General features: G+C 47.0%; 1 protein-coding gene across 2 annotated transcripts in view; it reads left to right on the forward strand.

Annotated features, from left to right (window-relative positions):
* Positions 1-3,069: 3,069 nt before the first annotated feature.
* The window catches only part of GALNT14 (polypeptide N-acetylgalactosaminyltransferase 14), a 188,048-nt gene continuing 179,075 nt past the window's right edge, over positions 3,070-12,042 (forward strand). Inside the window, exon 1 of one of the 2 annotated variants that reach the window (XM_039532168.1) lies at positions 3,070-3,292. In XM_039532168.1, coding sequence (XP_039388102.1) covers positions 3,167-3,292 — 126 coding nt within the window. In that variant the 5' untranslated portion in view covers positions 3,070-3,166. The remainder of the gene's footprint in view (positions 3,293-12,042) is intronic. The other variant, XM_039532166.1, reaches the window with a different exon arrangement.

A 12,042-nucleotide genomic window follows, 5' to 3' on the forward strand; every position in this document is an offset into this window, starting at 1 on the left:
TTTTGCAGCTGCATCAGAGTGACTCCTATTCAGTGTGTGATCCTCCCTAACTCCCAGAGGCTTTTAGGCAATACTATCATCTAGCCAGTTATTCCACATTTTGTATATGTGCATTTGATTTTTTTTCCTCCCTCCTACATAGAGTACTTTATCTTTACTGAATTTCATTTTTGTTGATTTTCAGACCAAGTCTCCAATTTATCAAGGTCATTTTGAACTCAAATCCAGTCCTTCAAGGTGCTGGCAGCCCCTCTCCCCCAGTGGTGTTGTCTGCAACTTTTATAAGCCTGTTCTCCACTCCATTAAATAGTACCAAACAGTGTAAGATGGGAACCCTGAGAATACTCTGTTTTTGAAACTAGGGGGAAAGTTTATAAGTAAACAGAATCGCCCCAACTGAAATCTTGCTAGAACATTGGACTCTTTAACCATGTTAACTGGCAGAAGAATATTAATTTATTTTTCACAAGGGGGAAAGAATCTCTGTGTTGTCTCCTGGAAAAAAAATGGCTCTCTTCACCTGCATACAGCCTGCTAGGAGAATGACTCAATAAGAAGAGTGGTAGAATCACATTTACTAACCCCACTTCTTGCAGCACCTGTGTTTTCCTTAGTCACATGCTGAGCGAGCTCAACCCTCCCTGCTTAGCTGCAAAGACAGTCTTCTCTACACTAGCACCAACTGCTTCTGTCATTGTTAAAGACTTCTGCATATGGACATGGATTTCATCACTTTATCCTTCCACAAACTCCCTGGACAGAAAAGTCTCACACTCTTAAAACAAAGAAAAGATTAAATGTCTCTTTGTTGTTGTTAATGAAATTTTTATCTGGGCATCTTTCTAAGCACATCAGGCCTAAGAGGCATGGATTACATTAAGAGAAAGAGAGGAGTCAGTGAGCCTTGGAATAAATCAAAAGAGGGCAAAGGATGGAGAATGCAAACAGTAAATTAATAAGTGACACAAACAACGGGAGGAAATCATAAAAAGAGGAGCAGTGGGGGAAAATGCACAGGAGAGAGTGTTTGCAACATGTGCAGTGGATGGCCCAGCTTTCTGACAGCTTATCACTGATTCCTTCCGTATGTTGTTTTATGCATGGGTTCCTGTTTTTATAGGGTTTTGTTCCATCGCTTTGATACTAACACAAATGCTTCACATCTGCTCCGATGTCTAATTTATTCCATCTTCTCTAGCAGGGGGAAGCATCAGCTTACTCACTTCAGGCCAAGCTTAGTAATGGAAAAATAGTAAGTTGGGAAAGGGGACTAAACCAGGTTCTGACATGTGACTTTTTTGGTGTTTACTATCGTCTTTCTAGTAGTGTATGATCCCAACTGAGCTCCAGTTCCAATAGTCTATCTTAAGCCCTTACTCTGTGAATTGTTCACTGCAGGTAAACCCCTGTATCCATACAGAGCCCTACTGAAGTCATTGGGACTCTGGATGAGTGCAGAAATCCTATACCAGGGAACCACTTGCAGGAACAAGGTCTTAGCTACTGCTCCTCACCCCTGGCTCTCGTATTAGTAATAAAACAGTACCTTATCCTTTGCTCAGAGTTACCACCACTCTCTCTCAAGCAGTTCTATTCTAGGTTGATTATGATTTTACTTTTTAAGGGCTCAGGAGAGGTCTAGAGCCTTCAGTCTTCTCTTCCAACCCCAGTAATTAAGTTATCTACTTCCATTCCCCCTGCTGTTTCAATTGGATAAATTAAGCTCCATGTCCTAGCTAACGCTCTTGTATGTAATGTTAAGTAGATGCTGCCTTTCCCTGTAGTACCACTTTCCATGTCACTGTTACATTTCTGCACTGGGCCTTGGGCTTGTTCAGCCTGAAACGTGCTCCATCGATGGAGTTTGAGCACTGGCCTACTAAACCTAGGGTTTTGAGTTCAATCCTTGAGGGGGCCATTTATGGAACTAGGGTAAAAATCTGTCTGGGGATTGGTCCTGATTTGAGCAAGGGGTTGGACTAGATGACCTCCTGAGGTCCCTTCCAACCCTGATATTCTATGAATAGTCTGAAATGACCCCCACTGACCACAGCCTACCCTCCTAGTGTCCTTCAGCTGCTCACTTGCAGGTTCCAGAGATGGTGGTTTAGCAACAGCAGATCTGCCCACAGCACTTATGCACCTGACATCGTTAATGAGAGCTTAGTAAAAGAACCTCTAGTTTCAGGTTGGTGATTTTGATGAAAGTCTGATTCTCACAAGCTGTTGACCTTAGTGCTGTAATGTCCAAGAAACACCACCCTCTTCAGGCCCCCCTCCCCACCATTGAAATAAAGCCCCTACCTGCTTTAAAAACTCTAACACACCCTAGACAGGAGGGTGGACACAAGCTCTCACCCATGAACTAGAAGGCTACCCGCACGCAGACAACCTGATTCTCCTCTTATTCATCACAGCAGCCTCCGGCAGGAGGTAGCTCCACCGCCTTCCCTGGAGGTACCCGGATAGAAGGAGCACGGAATCAGGCGCACTGTAATGGGCAGTGACCCTGCTGGAGTGTAAATCTCCTGCCTCTGGAAGCAGTCCCCTGCCCACGGCGGGCTCCGAGCAGCGCCGTGCACAGCAGCTCAAGTTCGCAGCGAGAGGCTGCCTGGCTGCAGGTTGCCCCTGCCCCGGAGAGCTGAGCTGAGCCAAACCTGGAGGCTTCCCGCTCAGCTCGGACGTGCTGGAAAGTTGCAGGGCCCCTGCCCCGCGGCCGGCCCGGAGCTTTTCCTATCCCCGATCTCCCCGGACCGGACCGGACCGGACCCGCCCCGCGCTGCAGGGCCCGGCCCAGCGGCCGCACAAGCCGGAGAGCTGAGCCGGCGGCGCTGGGGGAAGGAAGGAAGGAAGGAGTCGTGGCTGGCAGCGCCTCCCCCTGCTCCCGGGGGGCTGCCAGCCGGAGACACCCCGCCACTTTCCCGCCTCCCGGGGAGCCTGACACAGTCCGGCGCTGCAGCTCCCCGGGCGAGCCGCGGCCGCTTTGAGCCAGCCGCTCCCTCCCCGCTCCACCCCCGGTACCTCCTCCTGCCCCGCCCCGCCCGGGCCTCGCCGCTCTCTGTCTCCGCCCAGCCTCGGAGCAGCCCCCGCTCCAGCCATGCCCCGCGCCGGGGAGGCGGCCCGCCGGTAGCGCTGCCAGCCCCTCTGCCCCGCGCCCCTTGGAGCCATGAGGCGGCCGAGTCGCCGGCTGGCGCTGTCTCTCGCGGGGATCCTGTGGCTCGCTGCGCTCCTCTTCTTCTTGGGGGCCAGGAGGAGACTGGAGGTGGCAGGACCCGAAGGGCAGACGCCAAAGGTAACGAGCGGCCGCTTCTCTTCGGGGACTGGCGGCCGGGCTCCAGCCCGGCTCGGCGCCAGGGGGCTTTGCAGGAGCAGCGTGGTGCGCGCAGCTGTCCCGCCCGCGGGCTAGAGCCCCAGCAAGCGGGCGCGGGGAGATGCCCCGAGCACACGTGCAGCGTTGGGCACCGTCACATGTGGGAGAACCGCTTGTGCTCACGCTGTACGCCAGGCTTGGGGAACCGGGTGCCAACTTTGCAACAGTTTCGCAGTCAAGTCCTTTAGGCTCTTCCTTCCCTTAGAGAAGGCACCCAAACCAGGGCATGATGCACCGAGAGCACCCTCACCAGTGGCTTACATTTGTCCATTAACCCCCTGCCACCATCTCTTCCTGCGCCCCAAGGGTCTTTAATGTATGTGGGGCTGGAGGAGCGAACAGGATTGTACGGCAGCCTAGCGATAGCCCAAAGGCAAGCAGCGTTTGCGGTGATGGGACTGGAGATTAGCTCGCTGGTTTCCTTGCAATCTGCGGGAGTTTTGCCCTGCAGGATATGACCCGACCTGAGCATTCCCTCATTTGTGAACGCTGAGATAAGGACCCCGTAAGAAATGTTTGAGAGCGGTGGGCGCCAGAAAGCCCCTCCCAGATTGCTCCCTCTGCAGAGGTTTTGCAGTTGTGTAAAGTACATACAGCAAGTATTTTCTCGTCTTCGCTATTTGCTTAATTCCTTTCTCCGAGTCAGATTAGTGTCGCCATTGCTGCCTCTGAGAGTTTTTAATCTGTGTATTGTCTGCTCAGGATGGACCCGATTCTCCTCTTGCTTACCCCAGTTAGCTTTACATCAGTGTAACTTCATTGCTCTCGATGGAATTACTCCTGATTTATACCAGTGTGTGTGAGTCAGATCAGAATCCTGCCCACGTTCATAGACTCATAGACTTTAAGGTCAGAAGGGACCATTATGATCATCTAGTCTGACCTCCTGCACATTGCTGGCCACAGAATCTCATCCACTCACTCCTGTATCAACCCCCTAACCTACGTCTGAACTATTGAAGTCCTCAAATCGTGGTTTAAAGACTTCAAGGTGCAGAGAATCCTCCAACAAGTGACCCTTGCCCCATCTTAGAGAGGAAGTCAAAAACCCCCCAGGGCCTCTGCCAATCTGCCCTGGAGGAAAATTCCTTCCCGACCCCAAATATGGCGATCAGCTAAACCCTGAGCATGTGGGCAAGACTCACCAGCCAAACACCCAGGAAAGAATTCTCTGTAGTAACTCTCATCCCACCCCATCTAACATCCCATCACAGGTCATTGGGCATATTTACCCCTAATAGTCAAAGATCAATTAATTGCCAAAATTGGGCTATCCTATGATACCATCCCCTCCATAAACTTATCAAGCTCAGTCTTGAAGCCAGATATGTCTTCTGCCCCCACTGCTCCCCTTGGAATGCTGTTCCAGAACTTCACTCCTCTGATGGTTAGAAACCTTGGTCTAATTTCAAGTCTAAACTTCCTGATGGCCAGTTTATATCCATTTGTTCTTGTGTCCACATTGCTACTGAGCTTAAATAATTCCTCTCCCTCCCTGGTATTTATCCCTCTGATATATTTATGGTGAGCAATCATATCTCCCCTCAGCCTTCTTTTGATTAGGCTAAACAAGCCAAACTCTTTGAGTCTCATTTCATATGACAGGTTTTCCATTCCTCGGATCATCCTAGTAGCCCTTCTCTGTACCTATTCCAGTTTGAATTCATCCTTCTTAAACATGGGAGACCAGAATTGCACACAATATTCCAGATGAGGTCTCACCAGTGCCTTGTATAACGATACTAACGCCTCCTTATCTCTACTGGAAATACCTCGCCTGATGCATCCCACGACCACATTAGGTTTTTTCATGGCCATATCACATTTGAAGCTCATAGTCATCCTGTGATCAACCCAATACTCCGAGGTCCTTCTCCTCCTCTGTTACTTCCAACTGATGTGTCCCTAGTTTATAACAAAAATTCTTGTTATTAATCCATAAATGCATGACCTTGCACTTTTCACTATTAAATTTCATCCTATTACTATTACTCCAGTTTAGAAAGTTATCCAGATCTTCCTGTATTATATCCCGGTCCTTCTCTGTATTGGCAATACCTCCCAGCTTTGTGACATCTGCAAACTTCATTGGCACAAAATGTGGAAATGTGCTAAGGTCAGTAATAAAAAGATTGGTCCCAAAACCGATCCCTGAAGAACTCCATTAGTAACCTCCCTCCCGCCTGACAGTTCACCTTTCAGTATGACTCGTTGTAGTCTCCCCTTTAACCATTTCCTTATCCACCTTTCAGTTTTCATATTGATCCCTATCTTTTCCAATTTAGCTAATAATTCCCCATGTGGAACTGTATCAAATGCCTTACTGAAATCGAGGTAAATTAGATCCACTGCATTCTTGCTTCAATTCCTGTTATTGGTTGGATGCCTTCTCTGAAGTTCATGCCACCTTGTCAGGTGTCTGAAACCACTGTACTCAGCCTTGTAGCCCTTACTTGTTCTGTTGGCCTTGGGAATTAAAGTATTTTCTCAGAATGCCAGCCTATGTCTCTATGATCTTTTTGACTAACCAAGATTCTCAAGTCCATGTATCATTTTTTCTGTCTGCTGTGTCATCTTCATTCCTATGCTACTTGTTTTTATATGCTGACTGTAACTGCGCTCGGTGTTCCAAATATGACCTCACTAGGCCTTACCGTGGCTAGATAGTTTTATCGTGCTCTAGTTTTCTGCTTATACGATCTGTGCCAAAAGTTTTAATGTCTCTATCCACTCCCTTTTCCCTGTATCAGTCTCAAGTTTAATATTTGCCTGTTAGAGGTATATAAACTTTTCTTGTTATTTGGCTTGCTGTGAGCACACTACCTTGTATTCTAAATTTAAAATAGTAATTGAATTGAATGCTCTGGATAGCTCCGTGCTTGGTGTATAACTAAATTGGTAAGAAAATGATGCACTCAGCATAGTAATTAATACAACTTTGCACACTTGTAATGGTCATCATCATTAATGACTGGAGCTCCAGAGCTAAAAGCATGAGTCTCTACAGTGTGAAATAAGCTAAGGCCCCAATTCAGCAGAGCATTTCGGCATGTGCTAAAATCCACCCCTATTCAGCAAAGCCCACTGGGACTTAGCATACTTAACTTCAGCCATGTGTTTATGTGGAATACAGATGGGCTGCTGAATCCGGGCCAGATCCCCTAGCAGAGTATTATAGCAGACCTGTGTCCTCTGTGGATCAGGCACCAGGGGGGACATGTAGCACACAAGGAAAGCAGTTTACACTGTCAGTTTTCATCTGTAGATTTCTAAGCACTTTATAAACAATAAGTGAATGATCCTCACAACCCTTCTGTGAGGTAGGCATGACTAGACCCATTTTAAAGAGAGAGAAGCACACAGAGAGAATTTAATGGACTTGTCCATCATGGTGAGTCTGTGGCAGAGCCGCAGATGTCATCAACTGGTTTAAATCACTACACTTATGTAGTTAAACAAAAAAGTCAGGGTCCTAATATGAATATAAATATTTCAATGAAATTGGTTTTTGTCTCAGTGAAAGCTAGGTGACCAGATAGCAAGTGTGTAACATCGGGATGGGGTGGGGGGTAATAGGAGCCTATATAAGAAAAAGCCGCAAATATTGGGACTGTCCCTATAAAATCAGGTCACCCTAGTGAAAGCAGTTTCTGGTTGGACTTGAGCATTCCCTTGCAGTGTTTGAGCCCAAAGAACAGCACTGTACAGTGCATGAGACTGCAACCTGCAACTTACTATAAACAGAAACTGACCAGTTTAGTTTCACAGTTCAAACTGCATGAAATGCAAAAAGTACACAAGCAGCATAAACCAGGAACTTTTTCAAAATTCTTTCCATTTTAATAACCTATGGTGGTACTAACATTGGTAAAGAACTGACTGTTTGAAATACATGGGACCAGATTCTGATTTTAATTATACCACTGTAAATCTGGACTGACTTGGTCGAAATTAGAGGGTTTAGGATCTGATCCAAAACCAATAAAGTTAATGGGCATCTTAAAGGACTTTGGATCAGGCCTTCACTCCAGATTTACACCAGTGTAACTGAGATGGGCATCTGGCCCATGATTTTTATATCAGCTGTGTCTGTGTAAGCTATTCCTCACAAATGACTATGTATATGCCAAGTCTGGAACTTTAAATCCAAATCACTGTTTGAAAAAGTTCTTAAATTGGTAAAAATACATTGGTTTTCATGTGGCAAAAGTCACTGGTTTTTCATGCTTTTTTTTTCAAACAAAAATGACTGAATGGAATTTTTCAGGCTTTCCATAATCTCACCTATCTAGGATGGAGGAATGAGCTTGTGCAATTTCAGGCCCAAAGATCATTTTTGTGGGGGAAGGTAATAAGTCACTGGAAACATAGGTTTAGAATGAAAGTGCTCTCTTAACCATAACTATCCCTTTGGGTAAATAGGCTTGTATTGAAAATGCACTCTTCAAAACTGCAAAATAAAAACTCACTTGTCAGCCATGATGTACTGTATTCTCCTTCAAATGAACCTTTTTAGCTAACAACAGTTGCAGTAGAATTGATTCTTCATTTTACAGCCCCCTTTGAATATCCACAGAACACATACAGATGTAGTTCTCCCCTGCTCTTTGGACGGCTAACCTTGTTACTGGCCTGATCCTGTTCCTACTGAAGTCAAGGGTAATTTCCTCATGGCTACAGGATCAGGCCCTAAATTTCTAAGTTACACCTGCCAAGTTGCCATAACTCCAGAAATCTGACAGCTGAAATTGCCTCTCCTTCATTTCCTCTGAATTTTCCATCAAAACAGTTGCATCCCCCTGGGATTCATAGAGTACAGATTCATTTTTTAGTGCATTACATTTTTGGCTTTGGAAACTCCTTTTGAGTAATATGAAATATGAGCTAGTTGTGAGAAAAGGAACATGATGTCACTTCATTTAACCCCTCTTCAGGGATCCAAATCTGGTTTCATATATTTGCATCAAAGCCAGTGAAGCAGCAATAAAGGGAGAATAGGTGATTGGGCATAGGACAGTACAATCCTCTGGCCATGAGGTTATGTATTTTGGATATTGGCTAGCTGCTAACCCAGTTTCAGGCAATACTTTTGCAGTATGTAGATAGTTCCTCCTTACCTTCTCCAACTTCCTAGAAGGAGCTCATATTATAATGGCAGAAACATGATTTGTAAAATAATGGGATAAACTGGTTGTCCAACTCCTAATGGAGAAATGAGGTGTCTCCATTCATCAACCTCCATGGCAAAGCATTCCTGATCTACACTGGTGAGACAAGCACTAGGCCTAACGAATCTAAGGCCTGGTCTACACTACGCGTTTAAACCGAATTTAGCAGCGTTATACCGATTTAACCCTGCTCCCGTCCACACAATGAGGCCCTTTATATCGATATAAAGGGCTCTTTAAACCGGTTTCTGTACTCCTCCCTGACGAGAGGAGTAGCGCTGAAATCGGTATTGCCATGTCGGATTAGGGTTAGTGTGGCCGCAAATCGACGGTATCGGCCTCCGGGCGGTATCCCACAGTGCACCATTGTGACCGCTCTGGAAAGCCATCTGAACTCAGATGCACTGGCCAGGTAGACAGGAAAAGCCCCGCGAACTTTTGAATTTCATTTCCTGTTTGCCCAGCGTGGAGCTCTGATCAGCACGGGTGGCAATGCAGTCCCAAATCCAAAAAGAGCTCCAGCATGGACCGTACGGGAGATACTGGATCTGATTGCTGTATGGGGAGACAAATCTGTTGTATCAGAGCTCCGTTACAGAAGACGAAATGCCAAAGCATTTGAAAAAATCTCCAGGCTATGATAGACAGAGGCCACAGCAGGGACTCAGCACAGTGCTGCGTGACAAGCGTAACGGAAAGCCAAAGAATCAAATGGATGCTCATGGAGGGAGGGAGGGGGAACTGAGGACTCCAGCTATCCCACAGTCTCCGAAAAACATTTGCATTCTTGGCTGGGCTCCAAATGCCTGAAGGGTCAAAAACATTTTCCCGGGTGTTTCAGGAAAAATTGTAATTGTATGTCGTCAATTTACACCCTCCCCCCCCCCCAAAGAAAAGGGAAAAAATCGTTTCTCACCTTTTTTTAATGTCACCCTATGTCTACTGCATGCTGCTGGTAGACGGGGTGCTGGAGCGCTAAACAGCAGCATCCTCTCCCCTCCCCGGTGGCAGACAGTACAGTACAAAAGGACTGGTATCCGTCCTCATCATCAGCCCGTGAGTGCTCCTGGCTGGCCTCGGTGAGGTTGGCCGGGGGCGCCTGGGTAAAAATAGGAATGACTCCAGGTCATTCCCAGCAGATGGTACAGAACGGCTGGTAACCGTCCTCATCATAGCAACTGGGGGCTGAGCTCCATCAGCCCCCCCCCCACCCCCATGTCTAAAGAAAAGATTCTGTACTGCCTGGACTATCATAGCAGTGGAAGGCTGGTCTCCTCTCCCCTCCGACCTTTTAATGTCCTGCCTGGACTATCATAGCAGCTGGAGGCTTCCTCCCCCTCATTTTATCTCACTAAAAAGTCTGTGTTTCTTATTCCTGCATTCTTTATTACTTCATCACACAAATGGGGGGACACTGCCACAGTAGTCCAGAAGGGTTGGAGGAGGAGGGAAGCAACGGGTGGGGTTGTTGTAGGGGCACCCCCTAGAATGGCATGCAGCTCATCATTTCTGCGGGATCTCTGGGGCTCTGACACGGAGCGGTTGTGCTCTCTGGTTCTCTAGTACACTTGCCCCTTATTCTAGGCTGGACTGACTCTATTTTTAGACAAAACAAAGGAGGGAATGACCCGGGGAGTCATTCCCATTTTTGCCTATGCGCCCCCGGCCGACCTCAGCGAGTGTAGTGTAGACATACCCTAACTGAGTCTCCTACATGGGTGTCCAGGACATTATCCCAGTGGCTAGGCTTTCCCTATGCTGATATTCTATTGGCAGAATGGATAGGAGCATGCTTGTTTTATTTTACCTGGTTTCACCTCTTATTTCTTCTTACTTTTATCTCCCTGCACCACACTCCGAGGCTCCATCTACGCTGCAGCTGAGACCAGACTTCCCAGCCTGGGTAAACAGACACGCGCTAGCTCCGATTGAGCTAGTGCGCTAAAAATAGCAGCGTAGCTGGTGAAGCATGGGCTGCAGCTCAGGCTAGTCACCTGAGTACAAACCCGTGGAGTCCCTACGTATGTACTTAGGTGGCTAGTCTGAGCCACCACCTCTGCTACCCCTGGCTACAATGCATATTTTTAGGGCACTATCTCAAGCAGAGCTAGCGTATCTGTCTAGCCACACTGGGAAGCATGGTCCAAGCTGCAGTGTAGATGTAGCTATCACCTTATCGAGCCTCTCTCTGCTTCTTTCCTAGCCTTGCTCACTTTTCTTCTAGTCACTTTCTTCATTCCTTCCTAACTCAGAGCATCACTGGCTAATGGCTGCATCAAGCCAGCCCTTTATCACATTCAGGAGTTGCCATGGAACATTTCCTCTAAGGAAGGCCAGCAGTGCTTTACTCAAGCAGGGGACTTCTTGCTGAGGCCTTTATTTTAAGCAATAACCTCATAGTAACAATGGGGCATGGAATTAAAAATGTGTCCCATTCAAAGTCGCCTAGCTGGTTATGGAATGAAGTCCCCAGTCCATCCAAGGACAGTTTGAATCTTATTTGCCTGGCTAGGGAAAATGTTTCTGTGTTTCTCTTCTGTTCTTTTTGGAGTCCCCTCAAGCTGTGAAGGAAGGTGAGTGCAGCGAGCCCCGCTGGATTGGTGTGACTGTCTTCTAGTGTCTGCTGTCTAGCAGGCACCTAATCAGGTGAGCCAGTTAGCAAGCAAGGGATTAGTAAAATTAATCCTGTCTGCTGGATGGTTTACTAGGGAGCAACTGTACAGCAGTTCTGTGTTTCTGATCAGCTGAGGTTCAGTGATTATATTCTGTACTTACAGAGCCTTTCGTTTCAGGATCTCCAAGCACTTCACAAGCAGTAATCAGTGCCAGCCAATGCCCCCTGCCCCTTCTGTTTTCCAGAGGAGCAAACTGAGGTCTTCAAAGGCACTAAGCATGTCCAGCACCCATTGATTCAAGGGAGAGAGAGTAGCTCAGCACCTTGGAAAATCAGGTCATCCATGACTTGCCTAAAATCACCTAGTGTGTCAGTGTCAGAGCTTGGAGCAGAACCCAGGAATTCTGAGTCCCTGCCCTGTTCTAACCACTAGACAGCACTGCCTCCCTGTGTTTTATGCAGGAGTTTTTTCTTTCTCTCATTTAAAAAAACACACATAGAAATTAATGACTTAATTAGATTAAGACATAATGAGAGGAATTGATATGCTGGATTAATTACAAGTAAATTCCCAGATTGGTTTGTGAGGAATACATGCAGTGGGCTCTGCTTAATGGCACTGAGCTGGCAAACCCAATTCCCAGTGCTTGTGCTGATGCTGGCAGTGGTCAGGTTTCAAGCTTGGTTGGCCTCTCACTTTCTGGGGCAGGCAGGGCTTGGGAGGGCTTTAAAAGGGAAAGAAGACCCCTGTTACTCCTGCTGGTATATGGATGAAGCATAGCTGATGGATTCTGGAGATCAGGACCTTTATGAGTGGGGCTGAACCGTGAAGGAAGGAGACATCTGGGCATTCCAGAAGACTCTCCAACTATCAAAAATAACAAGGCTTA

This window comes from Mauremys reevesii, linkage group 3 (genome assembly GCF_016161935.1).
Source record: "Mauremys reevesii isolate NIE-2019 linkage group 3, ASM1616193v1, whole genome shotgun sequence".
Taxonomy (NCBI): Eukaryota; Metazoa; Chordata; order Testudines; family Geoemydidae; genus Mauremys; species Mauremys reevesii.